At 41.8% G+C, this 22824-nt stretch overlaps 1 protein-coding gene across 2 annotated transcripts in view; it reads right to left on the bottom strand.

The window, feature by feature from the left end:
• Positions 1-2579: 2579 nt before the first annotated feature.
• NR5A2 (nuclear receptor subfamily 5 group A member 2) overlaps positions 2580-22824 on the bottom strand; it is a 142570-nt gene continuing 122325 nt past the window's right edge. For both annotated transcript variants that reach the window (XM_049770644.1, XM_049770646.1), the window contains one exon: positions 2580-3335. In XM_049770644.1, the coding sequence (XP_049626601.1) occupies positions 3088-3335 (248 nt within the window). In that variant the 3' untranslated portion in view covers positions 2580-3087. The remainder of the gene's footprint in view (positions 3336-22824) is intronic.

The raw sequence follows: 22824 nt of genomic DNA, 5'->3' as shown, positions 1-22824 counted from the left end.
AATATGACCCAGGGTAACTATAATGCCACATTTAAGGGCAGGGTGTTATTGGAGAAAGCGTAGAGAGGGTAAAGTACTCTTGTGGGTCCCATTGGCCAAAGTAAATCCTAGCCAAGTAGCTTCATTACTGGAAGCTTTAGAATCCAACAAAATGAGGAGAACATAAAGACTTTTAAAAATGATTAGGCTGGGCATATCAATATTTATTGAAATACTGAAAAAAAATCCATTTTGTTGAGAAATTCCTGGCAAGAACTGACATAACAGTATGTAATTCACTGATACAGTAAGAAAACATCAACAAGTAACCAGACTGCACACTCTAAACATTGCCTGGACTCAGTGGCAGGAGGTCTGGGATACAAACACTCCAACATGACCAACTGGCAGCTGACAAGTGTAGCTAACACCCAGCTCTTATCGATTTGGGTCTCTTTTGACCAATAGATCCTGTCATTGAGAAGGCAGTTGCTGAGCAGACACAGTATAACAATGAACATTTGAGCCACTTGCCTTGAAGGTTGGTCACAGCATTCTCACCTGCCAGCTTGTCCTTGATGCCATCTACGATGCCCGTTTTTCTATCTGTCCTCATGATGTAACTTGTTCCATGGGGAGCTTGATCTGTTTCAGAAGTGGCCCTCCATAAACCATGCCTGGGATTCTTTACTGAATATGGAAGTCACTCCAAATAACTCCCCCTACCTCAGAAATACCTCCATCTGCTTTCATGATGGAATATTTCACGATGGTCGCCAGTGCCATCCCCGACCACCAGTCGCTAGCATCTTGCTCTTCCATGGAGACACCAAAGATGCTGCCAGTTTTGTTCATGCTTCGAATGTGAACTCTTATAGATCAAGTTTTCCTCTCAGATGACACAAGTGACTGAGGTCAGGTGTTGCCCATGCTCAGAAGAGCGAATGTGTACCAACCACCCTTCATGTGGCCGAATAGTAGAGGTGATTAAGAAAGAGATGAACATAATTCTTTTTTTACACACAGCAGGAATAACTAAGATCTTTGGTATACAACTTACAATGCTTGGAAAGGAAAACCAAGTAAGATTTCATTCTTGAAAATTGTACTTGAAAACAGGAAGCTACACATCACATAATTTACAATTGATATTAAATAAACTACTGTCAGAATTATGAAGATTTACAGACATTGAATCAAGTGGATTTTTTTTCCATTGAGTAAGACCCTTCTATGATATCCCTGAACTATGTTCGCTAACTTGGAGACATGCTACAGTAAACACATATATTTGGTTTCTTCAGTCTTGGTTATATCATACAAAGGTGAAACCTAGGAACAATAAATTAGCATCATAATTGTCTACAGTTGAAACTATGATATACAATATAAATAAACTACTCAAAAGCCAGAAACATTTCTGAAAAAAAATTTAAGGGACTAGGAGATAACTTTATTTTTTTTACATTTTCTACAAGTGATTGTGCCGCCGGATCATCTCCAAACAATTAACGTCTAGATGAGATTCTCATTTTTGATTTTAGTGTCTCACGACATATAATAATTAAGTACTGTTAAAAATAATTACCAATCTGAAAATAACAGTAGGGAAATTACTGCTTTCACTATTTGTAAAATCACAGCTTCCCCCCTCCCCTCCTCAGGACCTAAGGAATGTAAACACTATATTTCATTTGACTTTGAAAGGTTTTAATACTTTATTTTACACAAATGTTGATCCACATCTGCACAGCTAATTTTGAGAGTTGTGAAATAAGGCAAGACTTCCATCCTTGTGGCTTGCATGGTCATAATACTGATAGTGTCTTTTGGAGAGTTGGTTTTGTAATGATTTGTCCTCTAATATTTGTTCTATAACAGACTTTGGTCTTTGACTTAAAAAGGTCAGTATCATTCTCTTTCTGTTCTCTTTGGGAAGATTCGAATAACTTTAGTGTCTATCCAGGCCATGTATAAAAAAAAAAAATCCCAATTTCCCTTCAAGTGATTTGTAAAAGTCATGATATTTAAGGGATGTTCATTTGACAGAGGGACCAACCTTGGGTCAATTTACTGACTCATCCTTTCTTTGCTTTTGCATGGATTAATATGTTTTGGTTGTGTTTTAAACTACTGTGCCCATCAGACATCCCTGTAACCTAGGCTTCTAGTTTTCATTTTAAATGAACATCAAACTTGGGTAGCTGAAAAGAAACTGTATCCTATCAACCCTGGGGAACTTGAAATAGTTAGGAAGCCCTGCAATGCTGAAGCCACAATTCAGTAACAAGAGCAGTAAGAACTCACTTTAGCTATGGAACATTTGCTTTAAATTCATAGTCATTTTACTTAAGAGGAATGAATGCGTCTAGAAGATCAAAAGAGGGATACTGCCTGCTTTTTTTTTAAATGTTATGAACACATGACAGAACAAACCAGAACATATTTTAAATGGTAACTAATATGAATAAACTGTTTTTACGAACAGTTTGTAGGTCTAAGACACAGACATTCCAAATCAGACTATTCATAATTTGGTGGAGCATCTAAGGGTTCTGGCTGAGCACGAGTCCTTGGTACAGATTTGGGGATCCTAGGACAGAAGGTGCTGGAAAGGAACAGGGCAGGGCTATTCTAGGTGTAGCTGATGAATTTTTGAGGAATGTTTCAGTTCCACTTTACCATGGAGGAATTCTGGGAGCACAAATTCCTGCTGGGAAAGCCTGATTAACAACACAGATCAGTCCTAAAGTTTCTTCACGACAGAGATGGGTTAAATATCCAAGAACTCTTTTTTTTATTCCAGCACTGACAGGGGTTGAAATCCACCAGTGAGTTTATTCTGCTCCATCACTGTCTTTTCCATGGAATCCTTTGGGGGGTATGAAGCCTTTGATTCACATTTTGCCATACAAATACCCTGATCCATCACTTATTTACTATTCAGTATTTGATTATTATGCCTTTTTAAAATGCAAACTCTTGAAACCAAGTTTTTTAATTAGCATTGCTTGGAGCAGTTCAGAGTATTCCCCCTTCCCCTTTCTACATCTTTCCCTCCCCCTTCAATCTTTTTGTTTTGAAAGCAGAGTTCCTGGGGGCTGGAATTTAGGCCCTTTTGGCATGCAACATCTCAATGAGGAGATTATTATAGGGCACATCCCCATTCAGGTGTTTATAGTAGAGGTATTCCTCAGCCTGCATGCTGATGGCCCGGATTTCTGGGAGTCGAAGAAGCAGCTGCCCAAATTTCTCTGTCTGCTGCGGGTAGTTGCACATGGTATAGTCCAGCAGGGCAGCATTGACTTGTTCCTGGACACCTTCAACCAGCTGGAAGTTTTCAAGATTTTTGACATCTGCACGAAAACAAAACAAACAAGTATAACATTTCAATGGCATTTTAATTCCAATGTAGGATAGTGGTATGATCAATTAAAAGGTATCTTTCTCCCATCCCCAATACGTGCATCTGAGAATATTCTGTAAACCCCACTCCCCAAGCTTCCTGGGAAAATGACCACAAAAGCACTTTGGAAGACTGTCTTGTTGAAATTCTGCATATCCCTCCAATCAATTAGACACCAATGGATTCTGAGCAAGGTCAACTCTTTTCATATCTTATAAAAGGGAAGGTTTGAGGGTTCCTAAAGGGCAGGGATCATAATATATTGCCAGCAAATGAGTCCCTAGAGAAAGACAGATCTTAACCTAGTATATTACACAATTCATATAATTCTATATTAATTTTTCTGACCCAAGGTGAAATCTGTGTCCAGGGTATGATGTAGTTAATTCTAATAAAAAGTGACAGGGTTCTTGTTTCTGTTTGACATTTTCTAAATGATTCTGAAAGCCTCGAACTTGTCTAGTCTATGCTAATGAACCATCTGGTACACTCCAGTGACTGCCAACGGAATATGTGCTACTGGGAACTCGCTAAAATATATATCTTGGTGACTAATGATCTTTATCAAATGAAAGTCTTGTCCTTTAGGCAGAATTCAAGCCCCAAATGGCAGGTGCCCTTTAACCTGATGTGGTTTCTAAAAGCCAATTCGTGGCCGCTTCCCCTCCCCCCGTGCAATTGGTCCTGGTTCACTTACATAGAGAAGACAGACAAGCCAACACATTCCAGCCCAACCCCTGGTGCCCATCCAGTCGTTTTAAACTATCTGCCCTACGGTCCTTGTAAATATTGAACGAGACCAACATAGAGTCCAAATCAGACTGGTGGACATAAAAATACACACAGACAAACAGCGAGGAAGAACTGTTATGCTTGAATTTCTCTCCTGGAGTTTATTTGTTTTAATTGTATAACTTTTAACAACAAGCATATAGAAGTTTCTAACAGAAACGCGCAGCTAACGCACAGCTATGTGTGTGTATTCAAAGACACCCAGGCTAAGAAAGTCAACAGATCCTCTTTTGTTTTGAAGATGAACAGAAATAAAGAGTCTGAAGAGAGGCAGATAATCTTCTGACTAAAGGTGAAATGTCTTCACCTCAGCCAATGGTTAGCAGTGACTCATGCCCAGTATTTGGGCCACTTTCTGCAGCGAAACCCCACCTGCCTATATATGTGCACATTTGATTCTGATATCTCAAAATGCTTTCACTAATAAAGTTGCCTCTCATTGCTATTTAAATGTGTCCTGGATGATTTTAGTGTTATTTTAAGCTATAACTGTGCATTAAATATGTTTTCCTCCTTGCCATTCACAAGTATCTGCTCCAAATTAAAAACTGTGAGGAGTAAGGATCGAGAGGGTGTGTGGGCATCAGACTGCACATCTATTTCAAAGATGGGAGAATAAAAAAAATCTTTGATTACTTATTGATGAGATGAACACTCAGACCAGTACTGTGCTGTTAGGAGTTCTGATTCTGCTTGTGGCATTTAAGCCTACAGCCCTGTTGTTGCACACATGACATCTTCACACAGTACTCTTTAGAGTTAATAAACACCACCCATTTATTTTCCTTAAATTCTTTTTGGCTTTTTGCTTGGACATCAACTCCTATTGATGCTCATGGGATCAAAAAGGGCACAAGGGACCCAACTGGGATCAGCCATATGCAAAGCAAATAAGTCCTTTACACCATGCACTATTTTTCTTATTCCCTCTAAATTATTTTTGGGGGAGGTCACACCTGGCAGCATTCAGGGGTTACTCCTGACTCTACAGTCAGAAATCGCTCCTGGCAGGCTTAGGGGACCATATGGGACGCCGGGATTCGAACCACCGAACTTTTTCATGTGAGGCAAATGCCTTACCTCCATGCTATCTCTCTGGCCCCCCCTAAATTGTTTTTTAAATGACTGAGTAGATGGCTCAAAGGGATGGATTACATGCTCCTTGAGCTAATGAGAGCCCTAGATTTGCTAATCGATAATCCCATGAGCACAACCAGTATGGTCTCCAAAATATTAAAAACTATTTAGATAGGGCCAGCATGGTGGCGCTAGAGGTAAGGTGACTGCCTTGCCTGTGCTAGCCTAGGATGGACTTCGGTTTGATCCCCTGGTGTCCCATATGGTCCCCCAAGCCAAGAGCAATTTCTGAGCGCATAGCCAGGAGTAACCCTTGAGCATTACCGGGTGTGGCCCAAAAACCAAAAACCAACCGAAAAAAAAAAAAAAACTATTTAGAAGTACTCAGAAATAATAGCTATGGCTGAAATTTACACATAGTTCAAATGACAAAATATAAATGGGAAATATCTTTAACATGTATTTAGTGCAGGAAAAAAACCCCTGTACACAGGTCAGCTTTTTTACTCCAATGCATGGTCCCATAAATACAAAAGCCAAGTATAATGGACCATGGCCATTTTGGGGTGTCATAGTATCAGAGATTGATCTTGAGACTCACACGCACAAGGTCAGTGTCTTCTGCTGCATGGTATTCGTGGCCAGGACATGAATGAATGTGACCTTCAAAAACTTCACCTGAATTCTGAAACATGTCTTGAACAACTTTACTCTCTCCAATTTACAGAGGAGAAATTTTAGCTCTCTCTTTTAGGTGTCACTAGGAAGCTGGCAACAAAAGCAAACTGCTTCCAGTATACTGTGACTGAAACCCAATTACAGAAAAGCAATCATAGAAGTATTATTTGATACTATCATGAAATATATTCCCACTTGTTTTTAACTTGTTTACAGGTACTGTAAACACTTTGTTTACAATGGTTGGAGAGGTTAATAGGTAGGAATTCCACACAACATAAGATATAAGATAAATGAATAATAGCCTTTATATAAAGTTATCTTTGAAATTTTATTTTTCTGTGGGGAGGGGTACACCTGTGGTGTCCAGTGCTTCCTCCTGGCTCTGTGCTTGGGGAACATGAGATGCTGGGGATCAAACCTGCATCATCCATATGCAAGGTTGCCCACTGTACTATCTCTCCAGTCCCTAAATTTCTCTCTCTAGTTTTGGGCCATATGCAGTGGCACTCAGGGTTACTCCTGGCTCTGTGCTCAGAAATTACTGCTGGCCGCAGGCTCTGGGGACCATAGTGGATGCCTGGGATCACATAGGTCAGTCACATGCAAGGTAAACACCTTACCCATTGTGCTATAGCTCTGACACCCCACCTTCTTTCTTTTTGATAAACATTTGAGAACTAGGTTTGACATTCTGTGATAAATTGTGTCACTGTGTTAATAACATTAACAACAAAAGATATATCATAAATTCTGGCTTATTTGCTTTTACTTTTCCACGCTGATTGTTTCAAGACATTGAATCAGCACTTGCCAGACCATTTCTCTGAATACCTGTCTAAGCTGGCACCTTCCTTTGGAAAGTTTAAAAGCATGATTGCGATTCTCAGCAGGTCAGGAAAACAGTATCTCCACACTTTGCCATCAATACCATTTTCCTCTAAAGTTCCTCAGAGTTGAATCCACATGACTGAATTTATTATCCCATTAAGTGACTGCTATGAACCAATCATTAAACATAACAAAAGCCACGCTGCTCATTTGCCCTAAAGATGCTGAATGTCTACTTTGGTTCTAAGACTAGACAGGCAATTTGTAATTTTGTGGCAATGATCCTGAGAGTCAAACTCTAAGGTTAAGAAAGAAAAGATAGAAAAGGTTCAGATTGAATTACTTTCATTTGCTGACCAGGTCGTTCTTGCATTCTCGCTCTGCTGCCTCTGTGTAGGTGTAATAGACCTTCTCTCTGCTTTCTGCCCAGGATTTGCTTTCCTTTTCCACACAGACTATAAGTTCTTGGGGGTGATGAGGATTAGGGAGGAAGCTCCAGAGAATATTGCAGTTATTGATGCATTTACCTAAGATTTATTCAATTCTTTGATGATTTATTATAGAAGTTGATAAGTATTTTAGAAGCCAATTTTCTTTTTCTAAAAAAAAAAAAGTAAAAATAATACTCTACATATGGTTCACTATTTGCTCTGGTCTTTTAACAAAATATTAGCAAAATAAAATCGTTTTATAATTTAGACAATAAAAAATGAAACTGGTTTTCAATTAAAAATTTTTTTTACTTTTTTTTAAAGGGGGCACATTTAGTCATACTCATGGGAAACACTCCTGGTGGGGCTCAGGGAATCAGGTAAGTGCCCTACCTGCTGGACTGTTGCTCTGGCCCTTGTTTTCAAAATTTTAATTTAATCATTTCAAAATATATATTTAGAATGCCATTGTGTCGTAATTCTTAAACTTAACACACAGTTTTTTAAAGACCTCTGCCTGAAAATAAAATATTTTAGATGGAATTGTGTTTCTATTAGATATATTTATAAGATAATGTACATTGTTACATTATAAGATAATATAAAATCTCTAACAGAAATAGTTTCAGAATCCTGTGGTGTATCCTTTTGTCAAGTGAGTGGTCTGAATGATTGTGGTTTTTTGTTTGTTTTCTTTTGGGCCATACCTGGCAATGCTCGGGGGTTAGTCCTGGCTGTATTTAGGGACTAAATGGATTCTGGGGACCAAATCCAGATCTGCTGCATTCAAGTCAAGCACCCATCCCATTGCACTATTGCTCCAGTTCCTGAATGGATGTGTTTTGACATGAGAATTCTTATGGGTCAGTCTTGCTCTCAGAGTAATACCTATATTCTTATGTGTATCTGAAATCAGATGCCTATTCCTGAGTCTCTTGTAGTCTTGATCCAGCAGGAATAAGTGTTTTTATTCTACTAGGCTTCCAAGAGGATTTTAAATTCATGATGTGAACTGAAGAGATCACATAGGGGTAAATGTGCTTCCTTTGCATTCTATCAGTCCAGTCCAACCTCCCAGAATCACCATCTAGTCCTCCGAGGACAACCAGAAGTGATTCCTGAATGAGGAACTAGAAGTAAACACCATGAGTGTTCCCCCTTATTGTATAAATATGACAAAGAAATGCCAAAATAAAAATCACACCTCTCCAGAGATATATTCTCTCTTTCATATAATTCACTTATAGTTATTTTTCATGACAATCTGGCAATTTAAAGTATGTTTTCATCATCTTTAAGGAATTTGAAATTTGTGCCCTTTCATGAAAATGTAACCAGGAAATCCACATAAAATCACATATCAGGGGCTGGACCAGTGGCGCTATGGTAGGGCATTTGCCTTGCACATGGCTGACCCAGGACAAACCTGGGTTTGATCCCCAGCATCCCATATGGTCTTCAAGCCAGGAGTGATTTCTGAGCGCATAGCCAGGAATAACCCCTGAGCATCACAGTGTATAGCCCCCCCAAAATAAAAAATCACAAATCATTTTATTTGCTACCAGTTCCTTCCCTGTTCCACATCCATGATGAGAGGAATGAGTTCGTCAGTGAGTCTTGGTTTGAAGCAAGGATCAGATCTGCCAGGGCTGGGGGCCCCACAGTATAAAGAGTGAACGCAGGGCTTGCAAAGGCAAGTCCTGAACCTCCCTACTCAACATTTAGAATTTTGTCTCATCTCTAAGAGAAGCCAGTAACAGTTCAGAAATTCACCAATGAACTGACCTCATAAGAGGAAACAAAGCCTGGAGAGACCACCCCTCATATTCAATACCTTCACCTTACATTAGGACTTAGGAAGAGACTTAAGTGGCAGGATAGAGATTCAAGGAATACCCAAATCCTGCCTGTTCCTCCGAGGCTTCCAAGGGGGCTCTTCTAAGTCTCCTGCATTTTGCACCAGGTATGTTTTCAGAAAAGAGGAAACTTAGTTTTAATATGGTTTAAAGACAAATCAGTCATAGTGATTCAATTAAAATAAACATTAAAGACAGACAGACAGATGAGAAGTTGTGAACTCTACCCTGACACAGTCTGGGTCGGGCCATTTTATAAACAGATGTGCCCACCCCCTTCTCTAGCCTTTATGTTCCAATGACTGGCACAAGCATTTTATGTTTCTCCTCGAATCTCCCTCTTAGCATCTCGTTTGCTGCAGTCACTCGGGGACTAATTACCAACTTTTGTAGAAGGCAGTTATTTGCTCAGTTCACAGCGGGGTGCTAAGACTCTCCTGGCTGTGAGAGCAAACCCCTAGGTCTCTGGCTCACATTAGGGGGCTGCCAACTCCCCAATCCTGAATCCAACAGCTCAACTGGTGAAGATGCTGAGGACTCCTGGGGTCCTGCCTTGGGCCCCGCCCAGAACTCTCAGTACTGAGCTCACTCTTTTCTGAGGGGTCCTTTGCTGAGTGTGTGTGTTGGGGGGGGGGGGTGAGGGACGGGAAGGTCTAATGGAGGCCTCTGTCCTCTGCTGAGACTGTACCTGTCTTTGTTCATTTTTTGCATAGAAGGAAAAATGTCCCCCCACCCCCAGATGGGGGTGTATAGTATAGTATACTATAGTAGTAAAGGTGCTTGTCTTCACATAGAGTGGACCCTGGTTCAACCTTCAGCACCACCTAAACATGCTGAACACCACCAGGAGTGATTTCTGAGTCAGGATCATCCCTGAGCACTGCCAGGTGTGGTCCCCAAAGGGAAAAAAAAAAAAGAAAGAAAAAGTGGAAAAAAGGGATGCAGGGACTATTTTACACCAAGAGAATACCTTTTCTGGAAGCTTTTGAGGGGATGATACTTCGTGACTGGGACACAAGTAAACCCCAGAAAGTCCATTTTGGGAGTAAGCCAGAAAAGGAGAAACTAGGAAAGTTTTCTATAAGGAATTGAGATTATTTATTAAAGTAATTTTTATGAATGACTTGAGAAGTTCTTCTAAAGAGTAACCTGATAGTTCTACCTGAGCCAAGCTCCCTTCTTTGAGTAGGTGGGTTGAACAGGGCTGGAACAGGCAGGCAGGTTTGACTTACTGCTGCCATCTGAGGTGAAGCACTGTCCCACTTCTGATAAAAGGTGAACAAGATACAACATCCACCATTGACTCTACAAAATAGCTTTGTGTGCATGTTTTTTAAACCGAAGGTTCATGTTAGTTAGCAACTGGCACATATAATTCAGTGCCTTCATCTAGGAGAAAGCAAGAAGGCAAAACTGGTTGGCAGGAGTGATAAGTGTCAACACAGACTTTCAGTACTTACACAATTTAAGCCCATCAAATCAAATACCAGTCCTTACAGTTAACTGCCAGGTTGGAATGGAGGAATCATTCAAATACACATTATTTACTATTTCATACCTTCAAGCTATATATAACACATTCATCCATTCATTCAGTCACACACTGAAGTTACTAGGAGTAAAAGACAGACTTCAAATTAGATCCCAAAGACTACATAGAGTCCCCCGAGCATTGCCAGGAGTGATCCTGCGCACAGAACCAGGAGTAAAACCTAAGCACTGCTGGCTGTGCTCTCTCCCCGTCACCTCATCCATGACTCTATGATGCTTTGGTTACTTGGGTCACCATGGAGGTGCTTCCAGAGCTTCTGGGGCCACATCTAGCTGTGTTTGAAAGATAATATTTCATGCTGGAGACTGAATTGGGGTCAGCCTTGTGTAAAGAAGACCCCTGAGCCCTCTGATCTCCATTTGTCTAATTTAAAAAAATTGTCCACCCGCTTCACAAGAATGAAGACAAGTTATGAAGGTGTAATCTTGGTCTAATATGTGTGCTGGGTAGCTGATACCTGGTCCAGTGCCCAATGTGGACAAGATCCTATGTGAAGAATGAAAGAATGAACTGTTTGATTAAAACTGCTCTCTCCGAATCTCAAATTATTCTTTTAAATTTTCTTTTTCACCTTGATCACGCTACTCTCTTTTCCAATCAAGTCTTATAGCAGACTTTATTTTTTTTTTGTTTCGCCTAGAATGGTTCCATAACAGAAAGCCTCGTATGTATTGTGCTAACTTGGAAAACAATTCCAAGAAGGAGTTTTGTCTGGTGTTTTGACTGTAGTGTCAAGACTGGCTGTCGTCCTTGACTCCTCTAGATCTTTAAAGTCTATTTAGAATGTTTTGCTCTACTTTGTTTTATATCTTCTTACTCAGCTTCACACTAAAGGCTGCAGAATAAGGTTGGTTTTGGTTTTGGAGAAAGAATTCTCATTAGGCAGCTCTAGCTAGTGGCAATCAGGCACTAGAAACTTATAGTGTTCAAAACTCAGCCTTGTGTCTGCAGTGTTCTCAACCTGTTCCATTTCCTGCTCTTCCTATAGTGATGACTAGACCAATATACACCAAGACTTGGCACAAACTTCAGTACCTCTGGGAGTCTCTTCTAAGACTAAGAGCACACTCCATGTGCCCAGCAATCACATCGGGTGCTAGGTATACCAGTTTGACTGTCAATTACAAGGTCAGAGGTCATCTGTCTGCTAATGGCACCAGGCACCAGGACAAAGTGAAAGCCTGTTTCACACTGAGTCAAAGAATGATTCTCAGCTATTTCTCGATCAATCCTCCCCACTTGTTTTTGTCTGGAAGATTTTTTAGTTTTTCCCATAGATTCTTCTTTGTCAAGCATTCATTGATACTCCATTCTCTGTGATGTTGCCCCTTCCTTCTCTGAAAAAATGGAGATTTACCTTATTTCCTGTTTCCACAAACAGCATGTGTCGAATACATGTGCTGTCCTAGAATGGTCAAAGGGCTGGAGCTCATGTTGTGCCTGTGAAAACCCTGGATGAATCCTGAGCACTTCATAATCCCCTAGCACCATCAGGCATGGTCTTCTCTCTCTCTCTCTCTCTCTCTCTCTCTCTCTCTCTCTCTCTCTCTCTCTCTCTCTCTCTCTCTCTCTCTCTCTCTCTCTCACACACACACACACACACACACACAAGATCACTTCAATACATATGCTATTATAAAAAGCTAACTTGGGGGCTAAAGAGATAGTTCAATGGTCTTAGTGTATACTTTGTATAGGGGAAGCCTGAGTTCAGTACCTGGAAAGATATGCTCCCTGAGGCTGGAGTAAACACTGAGCATTCTCAGATATGGCCCCAAAAATCATAACCAGAGCTGGAGAGACAGTACAAGCTAGTATGATGCTTACTTGCATACAGCCAAGCCAGGTTGGATCCCTGAGCTCAAGAGAGAGAGAGAGTCCTGAACACAGCTCCATAGCCTCCAACAAAAAACAAACAAAAACAAACAACAAAAGTATGCTAATTCCAATCCTGCTTTTATGCATACAAAGTATATGCAAATGAGCTCCTTCAGACGAGATTTATTTGCTCCTTGTATATGGATGTAGTTCCAGCAGTCTTAAAGTTCTTACTTAACTATGCTCATAACTAATTTTTAAATATGACAGCAAAAACACATTACTTATAATTGACCCTGAGAAAAGGTATAATTTAATTCAAAATTGGAAAACGTGAGGTTAAAGATTGGAAGTGGGAAAAACATTTGGTTCACCTGATGCTATAAAGTAGTCATCAGAATGCATGGCAATAAAATAACAAACCTATTTGAAGTTGGGGCTGCCTATGCTTGGAACCACATCACACATCAGCTGGCTTGTTTTATTTCTGTTGTATGTTTATAGTTGGTTTCCCAGAGCTCATAGAGATTGAATTCGGAATGAAGATGTTACAGAAGAGATTTTAAAATTACAGAGTGTGATCTTACAGCAATCTCTGCATATGACATGGACATGAAAACCACTTCATATGCATGAAAAAAATGAAAGGCCAAAATTGAGTTCTCTTGTCAGAAACCCACTGAGTATTTTAAGCCAGAAAAGCCAGAATGTAAAGGGCCACAGTCTATCTGAGGTGACGTTTTGGTTTCCTTTTGACCTTCAAATAGAACTTGGGGCTGGGGAGTGAGTCTAAAGGTCAAGTGTGAGTGCTTCCAAGCAAGCTTTTGGAACTACAACACAAAGCCCTCAAAGCACTGCCCAGAGCAACATCTATGCACAGAGCTGGAAATCGCCTCTGAGCATCACTGAGTATGGCCCCAAACAAAGATCCAGCAAGCAAATGAATGAAATGAATCCCGTGTCAAACAGGTGAGCAGCTACAGCAGACCCAGTGCTAAGATTATCTTTCAAGGGCTCTTGAGATCCAGCAACTGCCTCTACTAGCTTATGCATCATGGTTACTAATTGTTAGAAAAACTATCTAACCCAATGCCCCCCATACAACACCCTTAAATAGGAAACAGGAAAAGTTCATCACCCTATTCTTGTAATCACACTCTGAAACAGCTTTTTGATTTAAAAAATTTTTTTTGATTAAAAAAATTTTATGTTGGGGCCACAATGGGCAGTGCTCAGGGCTTACTCCTGATTCCTGATTATACTCAGAGGTCACTCCTTGGTGGGCTTGGGGATACAAGGGATAGAACCCAGGTCACCCATGTTTAAGGCAAGTGCCTTATCTGCTGTGCTATCTCTCCAGTCCTGAAACCGCCATTTTTTAAAAATCTTAAAATCGTGTTTGCTTTCCATTCAGGAATCAGCAACTTTTGTGGTTATCACAAAGTTTTTTCCTTGTAGAATAAGAGATGAGGTTCAGTTTGTGCAGGTGGCAGAGTCAAGACTATGAATAAACCAATGCTATCCTATGAAAGAGAATTAAACAGGCAGATCCAAGTGGGGATATATTAAACCAAATGTAAGCTCCAGTTGTTGAATTTAGTCAGCACTGGAAGTCGGCTTTGCCTAGGGGTACATTCAGCTTGCCAGCTAATCGAAAGAGGAAAAGTGCCTCAGGTGTGATCAAATTTACAAGAGCGTGCTGTCCAACCGTTCTTGTTAAAAATATTAGCTAAAGGCATTCTTAGCATCTTTGGGATGAAGACTGTATTTGCATTTAATTATTGATCTAGAAACTTTTTATGAACTTGGATCAAATATTAGCTTAGCCAATAAAATATTACTATTTTTTGTGAGTGTGGCCAAGAGCTCGTTTTGGCCCTACTGACTAAAATGTGGAAAAGCCAGAGAAAATTCTGAATGATCCCTCGTACAGAAAGATGGTTTCTGAGGGAAAGTATGTTCCCTTGGTGGATGTAGATATTCACATAGGAGACAAGGTGCAATATTCATAATCTAATACGGATTTCAACCATCTTGCCATATTAGAGCATTCGTCTAAGACAAAAGATGCAGTTGAGATATTTCTGCGCCAATGATCAATATTCCTTCCTAAGGCAGCACTGAAAGAAATCCTTTTCTTTGAAATGCCTCCGAGTCCCGTGGGTCATAGTTGTACAGCCAAGAGCAACTTCCTGTTTGCTTCAGCTGTCTACAGAAGGTTAGTTCAAATCTCACTTCTCGGTCCTGGGCTTTCTTGGCTGGCCAGGGAAATAGATTAGGAAGAAACAGGACATTGAGGAAAAGGGAGAAGGGTGCCAGCGGGCCAGAGAAGCTGACAGGAAAATAATGAGCAGCAAAATGAAATATGCCTGCCACAGAGACAGACAGGCAGCAAACTGGGGACATTGGTGGGACAACAATGTATTGGTGTTGGAACATTGTATGCCTCAAACTCAACCAAATATCTTTGTGACTTTATAATTATAGTGATTCAAAAAAATTTTAGGGTCGCAGAGATAGTAGAGTGGGTAGGGTGCTTGCCTTGCTCTCAGGTTTGATCCTCAGCATCCAAAAGACCACCAGAAGTGATCTCTGAAGACAGAAATAACCCCTGAGTACAGCCGGGCATGGGACAGAACAAAACTTTTTTTTTTGGTTTGGTTTTTGGGTCAAATCCGGTGGTGCTCAAGGGTTACTCCTGGCTCTGCTCTCAGAAATCACTCCTGGCAGGCACAAAGGATCATATGGGATGCCGGGATTTCGAAACACCATCCATCCTGGGTCAGATGCATGCAAGGCAAATGTCCTACAGCTATGCTATCTCTCCGACTCCAAATAAAACATTTTAAATAAATTAAAAATAAAGAAAAATTGGTTCCAAACAAATGTTTTATAAAGGCATTCAAGGAGCTCCACCGAGTCATCCACTGTTTTCATATATCTTGTGTTTGCTCACCCCTCAGTGCTCAGAGTTAAATGGCAGAAAATGTCACAGAATGTTCTGGAGGGACTTACTCTTCTAACATCACAGCCATGAAATGGGAGGCCTCTGAAGCCAGAAAGACATATCAGTGGTCTTCACAGACCTGATTTGGCCCAGCCCTCAATACCTTGATGATTATGGGGTCCTTGGGATGGCCTTAGGGATAGCCTGGCGGCATGGAGACCATAGGGACCTTGGTGGACACAGACGCCCAAGCTGGAGAGACTCCAATTGCCACCCTCCAGCACCTCATTCTTCTCTAGCGCACCCTGCAGGCGGGATGGAGTTAATACAGCAGCATCCAGCCCCACTTCCATTTGCAGCTCTACGCTGCCCCGGAGACTCTCAGATGCTACACTTGGAAGCCCCTAAGTACTGCTGGGCTCAATTCATTGAACCAATTTGACTCTGTTGGTTAAAAATCACTGGTAGGGGAACTGAGTCTTCTCTCAAGAGGGTTCCACCCTATTGCCCCCGCCCAAATAGACAGGGACATAAGGTATATGTCATTTGAAAAAATAAATAGTAGGGAGCAGGAAATATCATACAATGGCTAAGGCATTAGCCTTGCACAAAGACGACCTGGGTTTGATCCCTGGAATCTCATATGGTTCTCTGAGACTGTCAGGAGAGTGATTCTTGAGTGCAGAGCCTGGAGCAAGTCCCAAACATCAGTGAATATGGCTCACTCCTCCTCCCCCAAAGAAAGAAAGAATATTGGTTTTTTTTTTTTCTTTTTAAAGAATGAGAGGCATTCTGGCCAATCAGTACAGGAGGATGGATCAGTTTAAGAACAACTGTGTTTGCAGCAGTAGGGACGGGCATTCTATGGGTCTTGTGTTATTTTACTCACTAAAACTCAGCAATGTGGGCCAGAGCAAGAGCAAAGCAGGTAAGGCATTTGCCTTGCATGCAGCTGATCCAGGTTTGATCCTCAGCATCCCATCAGATCTCTTGAGCCTGCCAGGAGTGATTTCTGAGCACAGAGTCAGAGATTAATCTGAGCACCACTGGATGTGGCCCCAAAACTAAAAAACAAACAAACCTCAGCATGATCCCCAGCATGCCACTAGGTACCCCTAAGCCTTGAGTGCAGAGACAGGAGTAAACTCCCAGCATTGTTGGGTGTGGCTCCACAACCAAAGACTCCCACTTGTTAACTACATTGCTTTGGAAAAAGTAGAAGGTTGAGGTAATGAAAATTGCATTTCTTCAAGCAAATGCAAATTCAGTGTTTTTGTGGCAAGTGGAATAGTTCTGGATTGGTGAGGTTTATTATAACTTGTTCTGTTTCTACTCCTACTAAAACAAAGTAATATTGCAATCAGTATAAGACTTGCAACTTAATGCTTCTCTGAGAACTGTTATTTATATAGTACAACTGTGTTCTAAATAGCCATGGTTGTTTGAGTTGGGGGAATTAAAATGAAATCCTTTTTGGAAGAGTGAGATAGTCTTGATACATTCCTTCCCTCAGCTTGTTAAAATTCTGCGCAGTAAGATCAGAGGTTGGAATGAAGGGTGGGGTGGGGGCAGAAATCATTCAGGTGACCAGTACTTATTCTAAATCCTTTGAACCATAAAAAGACTCGGGTAGAGGTCTTTCGGGAAAAGGAACTAAGGTGAAAGAGAAACATATTACCTAACAAAATCATTAAAACCAAACACCAATTTTTGGACATAACCAAAATTAATAATTCATTCAATTGTTCAGGGATATGTATTTGTATGTTAAAGAACACAGAAAATCCATACTATCAATTTGTTTTGTACTTGTTTAACCATGTGGCAGAGCAAATAATAGGAAATTATTAATCGAAGAACTTTTAAAAGTTTAAAATAACTTGTAAAGCAACTAGCAGTACTCAGGGTTTATTCCTGGCTCTGTGTTCAAGGATCATCACTGGTGCAGCTCAGGAACCATACAGGGGTCTGCGTACCACACCACAGTCAGCCACATGCAAGCCAAATACTCTATTCCCTGAACCTCAAGCCCCTCAGATCTCTGAATTTAATAACTGAGGACTATAAAAAGGGATAATTTAATTTTTTATTATTTAGAATTTTGGCAGGTACACATTTAAGTGATATTCAGGGCTCCTCCTGGTTCTGTTCAGGGACCCGATGTGCTGTCTGGTATATAAACCTGAATCATGGCTGTAACTGCATGCTAAACAAGTGCCTACCTCTCCAGTTCAGAAAAGGGGTGATTCTAAATCTGTGAACTCATGAGTTAGAGAGATAGAACAGGAGTTATGAAGTCATGAAATTTGTGAATACACTGGTGGAGAGTATTTTGCTGAGCAAAATGACTCAATGGGAGAGGAATAGACACAGAATAATTGCACTCGTTTATGGAATACAAAAGAAAGATCGTATGATAATAATATCTAGAGACAATAGAGATGAGGGCCAGGAGGACCAGTTCATGGTAAAAAGCTTGCCAAATAGTGGGGGAGTGCAGCTAGGGCAGAGAAGGGACTACTATGACAATAATAGTTGGAAATGATCACTCTGGACAAGAACTGGGTGCTGAAAGAAGACAAAGTGATATGCATGATATCCCTTCAGTAATACTATTGTAAATCACAGTTATTTAAAGGAAAAAATGGGGGAGAGAGAGAAGAAAAATAAAATATCTGCCACAGAGGTGGCCAGGGAAAAGGGCGGGAGGGAAAGGGGAGGCACTGATGGCAGAAATATGACTGGTGAAAGGATTTAAACATTGTACGACTGAAACTATCATGAAAATAAAATAAAAAAAAATGCTTGCAGGTAGCTGACCCAATAGTTGGTTTCAATCTGTGATACTACCCTTGGTTCTATATCAGGTCCTCTGAGCACTTCCAAGGGTCATTCCTGAGCAGATAGCTGAGGGTAGCTCCTGAACACTACAATATGTGGGTTTCTCCCAATTAATCAATCTGTGACCTTTACCAAGGGATCTCAGGACAGAAAAATGGCTGTTTCATACTCCTTGTGTCTGAATTGTGGTTCCTGCTGTGTGAGAACAATACCTCGATGGCAGTCCCAAGAAATCTCACCCTCCTATTGTGAAGGCATATCTTCACATCCTTGGGTCATTATCACTCAGCCCATCCTCTAGTTCCCCAGTCAGTCTCACTGGGAAGTGAGGAAGTTCTGCTGTTTCCACCTCTTTATAGGATCCCCTGGGGAGGCTGCAGCTCAGAACCCCCCACCCCCATTCCCCAGGTACACCCTCTACAGAGTTCACCCTATCTCAGTGATGTATTCAAAATTACTTATCCAGGAAAGGAGACAAAACACCCTTGGAGTGTTTTCCTTGGAGCCTCAGAGTGGCTCAGAAATTAATCGACCCACCAAGTTCAAAGACAGCCCTGGAACACTCCCAGTGCTCTAGGCTGCAGCTAGCTCCTTATCTTCCTCCTGTGCAGTGGACTCTTCAGCATCTCTTTAAGGTTTAGCTGTGAGCTATCTGTGGGGCCTCCTGATGTTGTCTGAAGTCCCCATGAACAGAGAAACATCAGGGGTAACCATTAAAGTCCTCACCCCCCCTCCCAATAAAGGAGTGGGGGAGAGTTTGGAAAGATCAGCCAGGAGTGACTGACTTCTGTTTGGCACCAGAGGCTCTTCTGAGTAAACTGGGCACTGCTCACTCCTTTTGGCAGCATCAAGGCACTTCCTAGACTGTAAGAGAAATACTGCAAATCACCAAAACACATCTAAAAAAAATGATTCTTGAGATGTTAGACTGAGGAGGAGGAAAACAAAAACGATTCTCTTTTTCAACCCTATTTATTTCAAAGTCAGCACACCCCTCAAACAAGTCCTAGGAAATCAAGAACATTTTTGATTCCTCGATAAAAACCAAAATCTTGAGAAAGGAAGTGACCTGTAGTGCAGTTCTAGAAGTTCAGAGCTTGGCAATAGCATGTAAGCATTTCTAGTTTGCAAACTATGGTGTTCTTAACCATTTTACATTATTTTTGTTTGTTAGTTTTTAGGTCACACCCAGCAGTGCTTACGGGTTACTCCTGGCTTTGTGTTCAGAAATCGCTCCTGGAAGACTCGGCGGACCACATGGGATGCTGGGATTTGAACCACAGTCTGTCCTGGATTGTCTGCATGCAAGGCAAACACCCTACCATTGTGTTATCTCTCTGACTCCAACGATTTTATATTATTAATGACTTATCAATTAATAATATCAGCAATGAATATTATATGTACTTGTGTTGGCGTGGCTTCCTTTAATGTTTAATACACCATTGTGAGATTGATACTATATTCAGAGGATTACAGCTGCTACTATTACCAGGAGAGCTGTTGCTTACTACTACTGTTGATACTATTGCTGTTGCTTACTCCTACTACTGCTACGCTAGACCTATGATTGCTTGCTACTATTACTACTATTACTAATATTGCTTGATGCTACTAGTACTACTACTGCTACTATAAAACTTCCACTTTTGTGCTAGCAGGGGCTTAGGTGATAATCTTTGTCCACTGGCTTCTAGGGTTTTCTTTTCTTTTCTTTGTTTTTTTTTGGGGGGGGGCACACCTGGTGACGCTCAGGGGTTACTCCTGGCTCTGCGCTCAGAAATCGCTCATGGCTTTGAGGACCATATGGGACTCCGGGATTCAAACCATCTCCTTCCTGGATCAGCTGCATGCAAAGCAAATGCCCTACCACTGCGCTATTGCTCTGATGCCTGTTTTTGTGTTTTCTATTGGGGCCACACCTGATGATACTCAGAGCTTTCTCCTAGCTCTGCACTTAGGAATTACTCCTGGCAGGGCTTGGGATGGGGTTTGTGGGGAGGACCATATGGGGTGCCGGGGATGGGACATGGGCCAGCTGCATGCAAGGCATGTGTCTATCCACAGTACTAGCTCCCCAGCCCCGTTTTGCCTTCAGGCCAGCCTGAACTGCAGGCCCCGTGCTGTGGAGCCTGCATTTCTTTAGATGGAGATGGAAATGAGGGAGAATGTTCAAAGGGGCATTTATTCCCACCTGGCAGGAACTCTGGGCGGAAGAAACACGATGTCCACAGTCCCATCTGCCAAGGCAGTGCCCAGGGATGCTGGGCTGGGCTGACTTTCCTGTCATTAGTTGGCACGACAATCCTTTTTTCTGAGTTCCAGAGGTCACAAGAGGGGTGCTGGGGCATGAGCCACTTGAGCATAAAAGCCGATGTAAGTGGCCTCCGCATACAAGCACGCACACATGTGTAGCCCCCAGCCACCCAACTGTCCATCTTGTCTAGAAGGATGCTCCTAAGTGCTTCTGCAGCATCCAGTGATAGCCTCAAAAACGGACTCATCAGGCTCCAGGGAGGACAGCTATAATGCAGGAGGGCACAAGAATCCCTCTACCATTGCAAACCTTCCTGCAACAGCTGCTGGAGCAGAGGTGAGTGGTAGGAGCCCCATCTCTGCCCCAAATGCCCTGTGGAAGGGGATTTATTGAGCATGGTCCATCCACACTGAGAGGCTGAACCTACCTACCGTGGCCCCTTCAGCCCCACCCTGAATGAAGTGAGCACACACACACACACACACACACACACACACACACACACACACACACACACACACACACACACATGGTGGGCTGCCGGCACAAACCTGGGACAAAGATGACGGGGACCTGGAGAGAGGAACTGGAAGAAACCAGCTGAAATGGGGAGCTGCTAAGACCCTTTAGAAACAATGGGGTGTAAGTTAAAGAGGGACTGGTACTTGCCAGAGTGATAGCACAGCAGGTAGAGAATAATTGCTCCTGCCAGGAGTAATTTCTGAGCACAGCCAGGTGTGGCCCCAAAACAAAACATAACAAACAAACAAACAGAAAGGTGGACTGGTTAACAGTTAAAAAAAAACCCAAATGTCTTTTTTCCTTTTCTTGATGGACTTGGGGGAAAGAGTCTCCCAAGTGGCGTGCAAAGACCCAGGTTCCCAGAGATTTTTCTGGACAGTTAGTTCAGTGCTGAGGCCCAGGAAGCTGGGAGCACACGAATGGCCATACAGTTCTCTGGAGTTTCCAGGGCCACCCAAAGTGATGCAGGGGTCCCAGAGGGCACCAGGTTTCAACCAGGATTATCCAGGATTAGCCTGAGCTATTTCTCTGTCCCCCAAAGTATTTTTTCATTATTGTAAATAATGCTACTTTCATAAAGGAAGCGATAACAGAATAGACGGACATACAAACCTTTTTCTTAAATAGAAGAAAAATGTTATCTTAAATACTTAAGAAATAGCTATATAGCTGCCTTTGCTTTAGTAGTAACTCAAGTTTCTACTCCTAATCTTAATTTCCTATGTTTCTTCCTTTCTCTTTCTTAGTTCTCCCTCACTCCCTGTTTATTTTGCCCATGCAATTGCATCTTCTATACTATAGACTCTATTCTTGCTGAAAAAGTCTGCTTTCACACAGTGCCATAGGTTTTAAACCTATTGATACCTAATATATGCACGGATGTCTGGCATGGATCCATGAAAGCTGGTGGCAAATCTGTTGTCATTCTGGATTTCCCCCATTAATTTGACCCTATGAAGCTCAGGCCACCTGGGTTGGAAAGCCCCCTGCTGTGCACAATATCCTGTTCTGGTTTTCTTGCCAGAGTCCCACCCCTTGCCCCCTCCATCAGCTCTGAACCAAAGTGTGCTCAGATACTGCAAAAATCCAACAGCAAAGCATTCCTCTCCTGGGCAGTTTAAAGGACACGGCAGTATGTTTGTGTTCGGAATTCATGAGGACGTCACACTTTCTTTTCACTCAGCAAGAAAAAATATGTGGAAAGAATGTGCTTTGGGGCCAGAGAGATTGTACAGTGGGTAGGGAGCTTGCTTTGCATGAAGCTGACTTGAATTCCATCCCTGGCATCCATAAGGTCCTCCAGCATCACCAGGAGTAATTCCTGCATGCAGAGCCAGGTGTAACTCCTGAGCATTGTCTGGTATGTATTCCCTTCCCTACACCTGCCCCCCAGAGACTACACTTTTGCTGTCAAAAAGATGGAATTATTCAAGAGAGCAGAAGTGCTACAGAATTGGGGGCAACACCCTTAAGACTCTGACCAAAGGTGTGTGTGTGTGTGGGGGGGTACGTAAATACATGGACAGCAGCAACCATGAAAGTATACACAGAAATGGTGGGTGGCAAGCACAAAACTAAGGTTGGTATGATAGTGATTTGGGTTTCTGTTTGTCAGAGTTATTGGCAAATAGTCTAACCTTGTAAGAGAACCTGCTACCTGGAAGAGGGAGGGGAAGGGAGGGAGAGAGGGAATGAGGATATCCTTATTCCAGACAGTGTGCAGGAAAGTACCCCTGTTGTGACTTCCTCAGTGTCTTCTCATGTCACCCATGTGGCCTGCTAACCTTTAACCTTTTCATTTCCTGGCTGGGCGGACCTTCTAAAACAGAAACAATCA

The sequence above is a fragment of the Suncus etruscus genome, chromosome 3 (genome assembly GCF_024139225.1).
Source record: "Suncus etruscus isolate mSunEtr1 chromosome 3, mSunEtr1.pri.cur, whole genome shotgun sequence".
Taxonomy (NCBI): Eukaryota; Metazoa; Chordata; class Mammalia; order Eulipotyphla; family Soricidae; genus Suncus; species Suncus etruscus.
The sequence above is the reverse complement of the archived record's forward strand: the minus strand, read 5'-3'. Positions and strand labels throughout refer to the sequence as shown.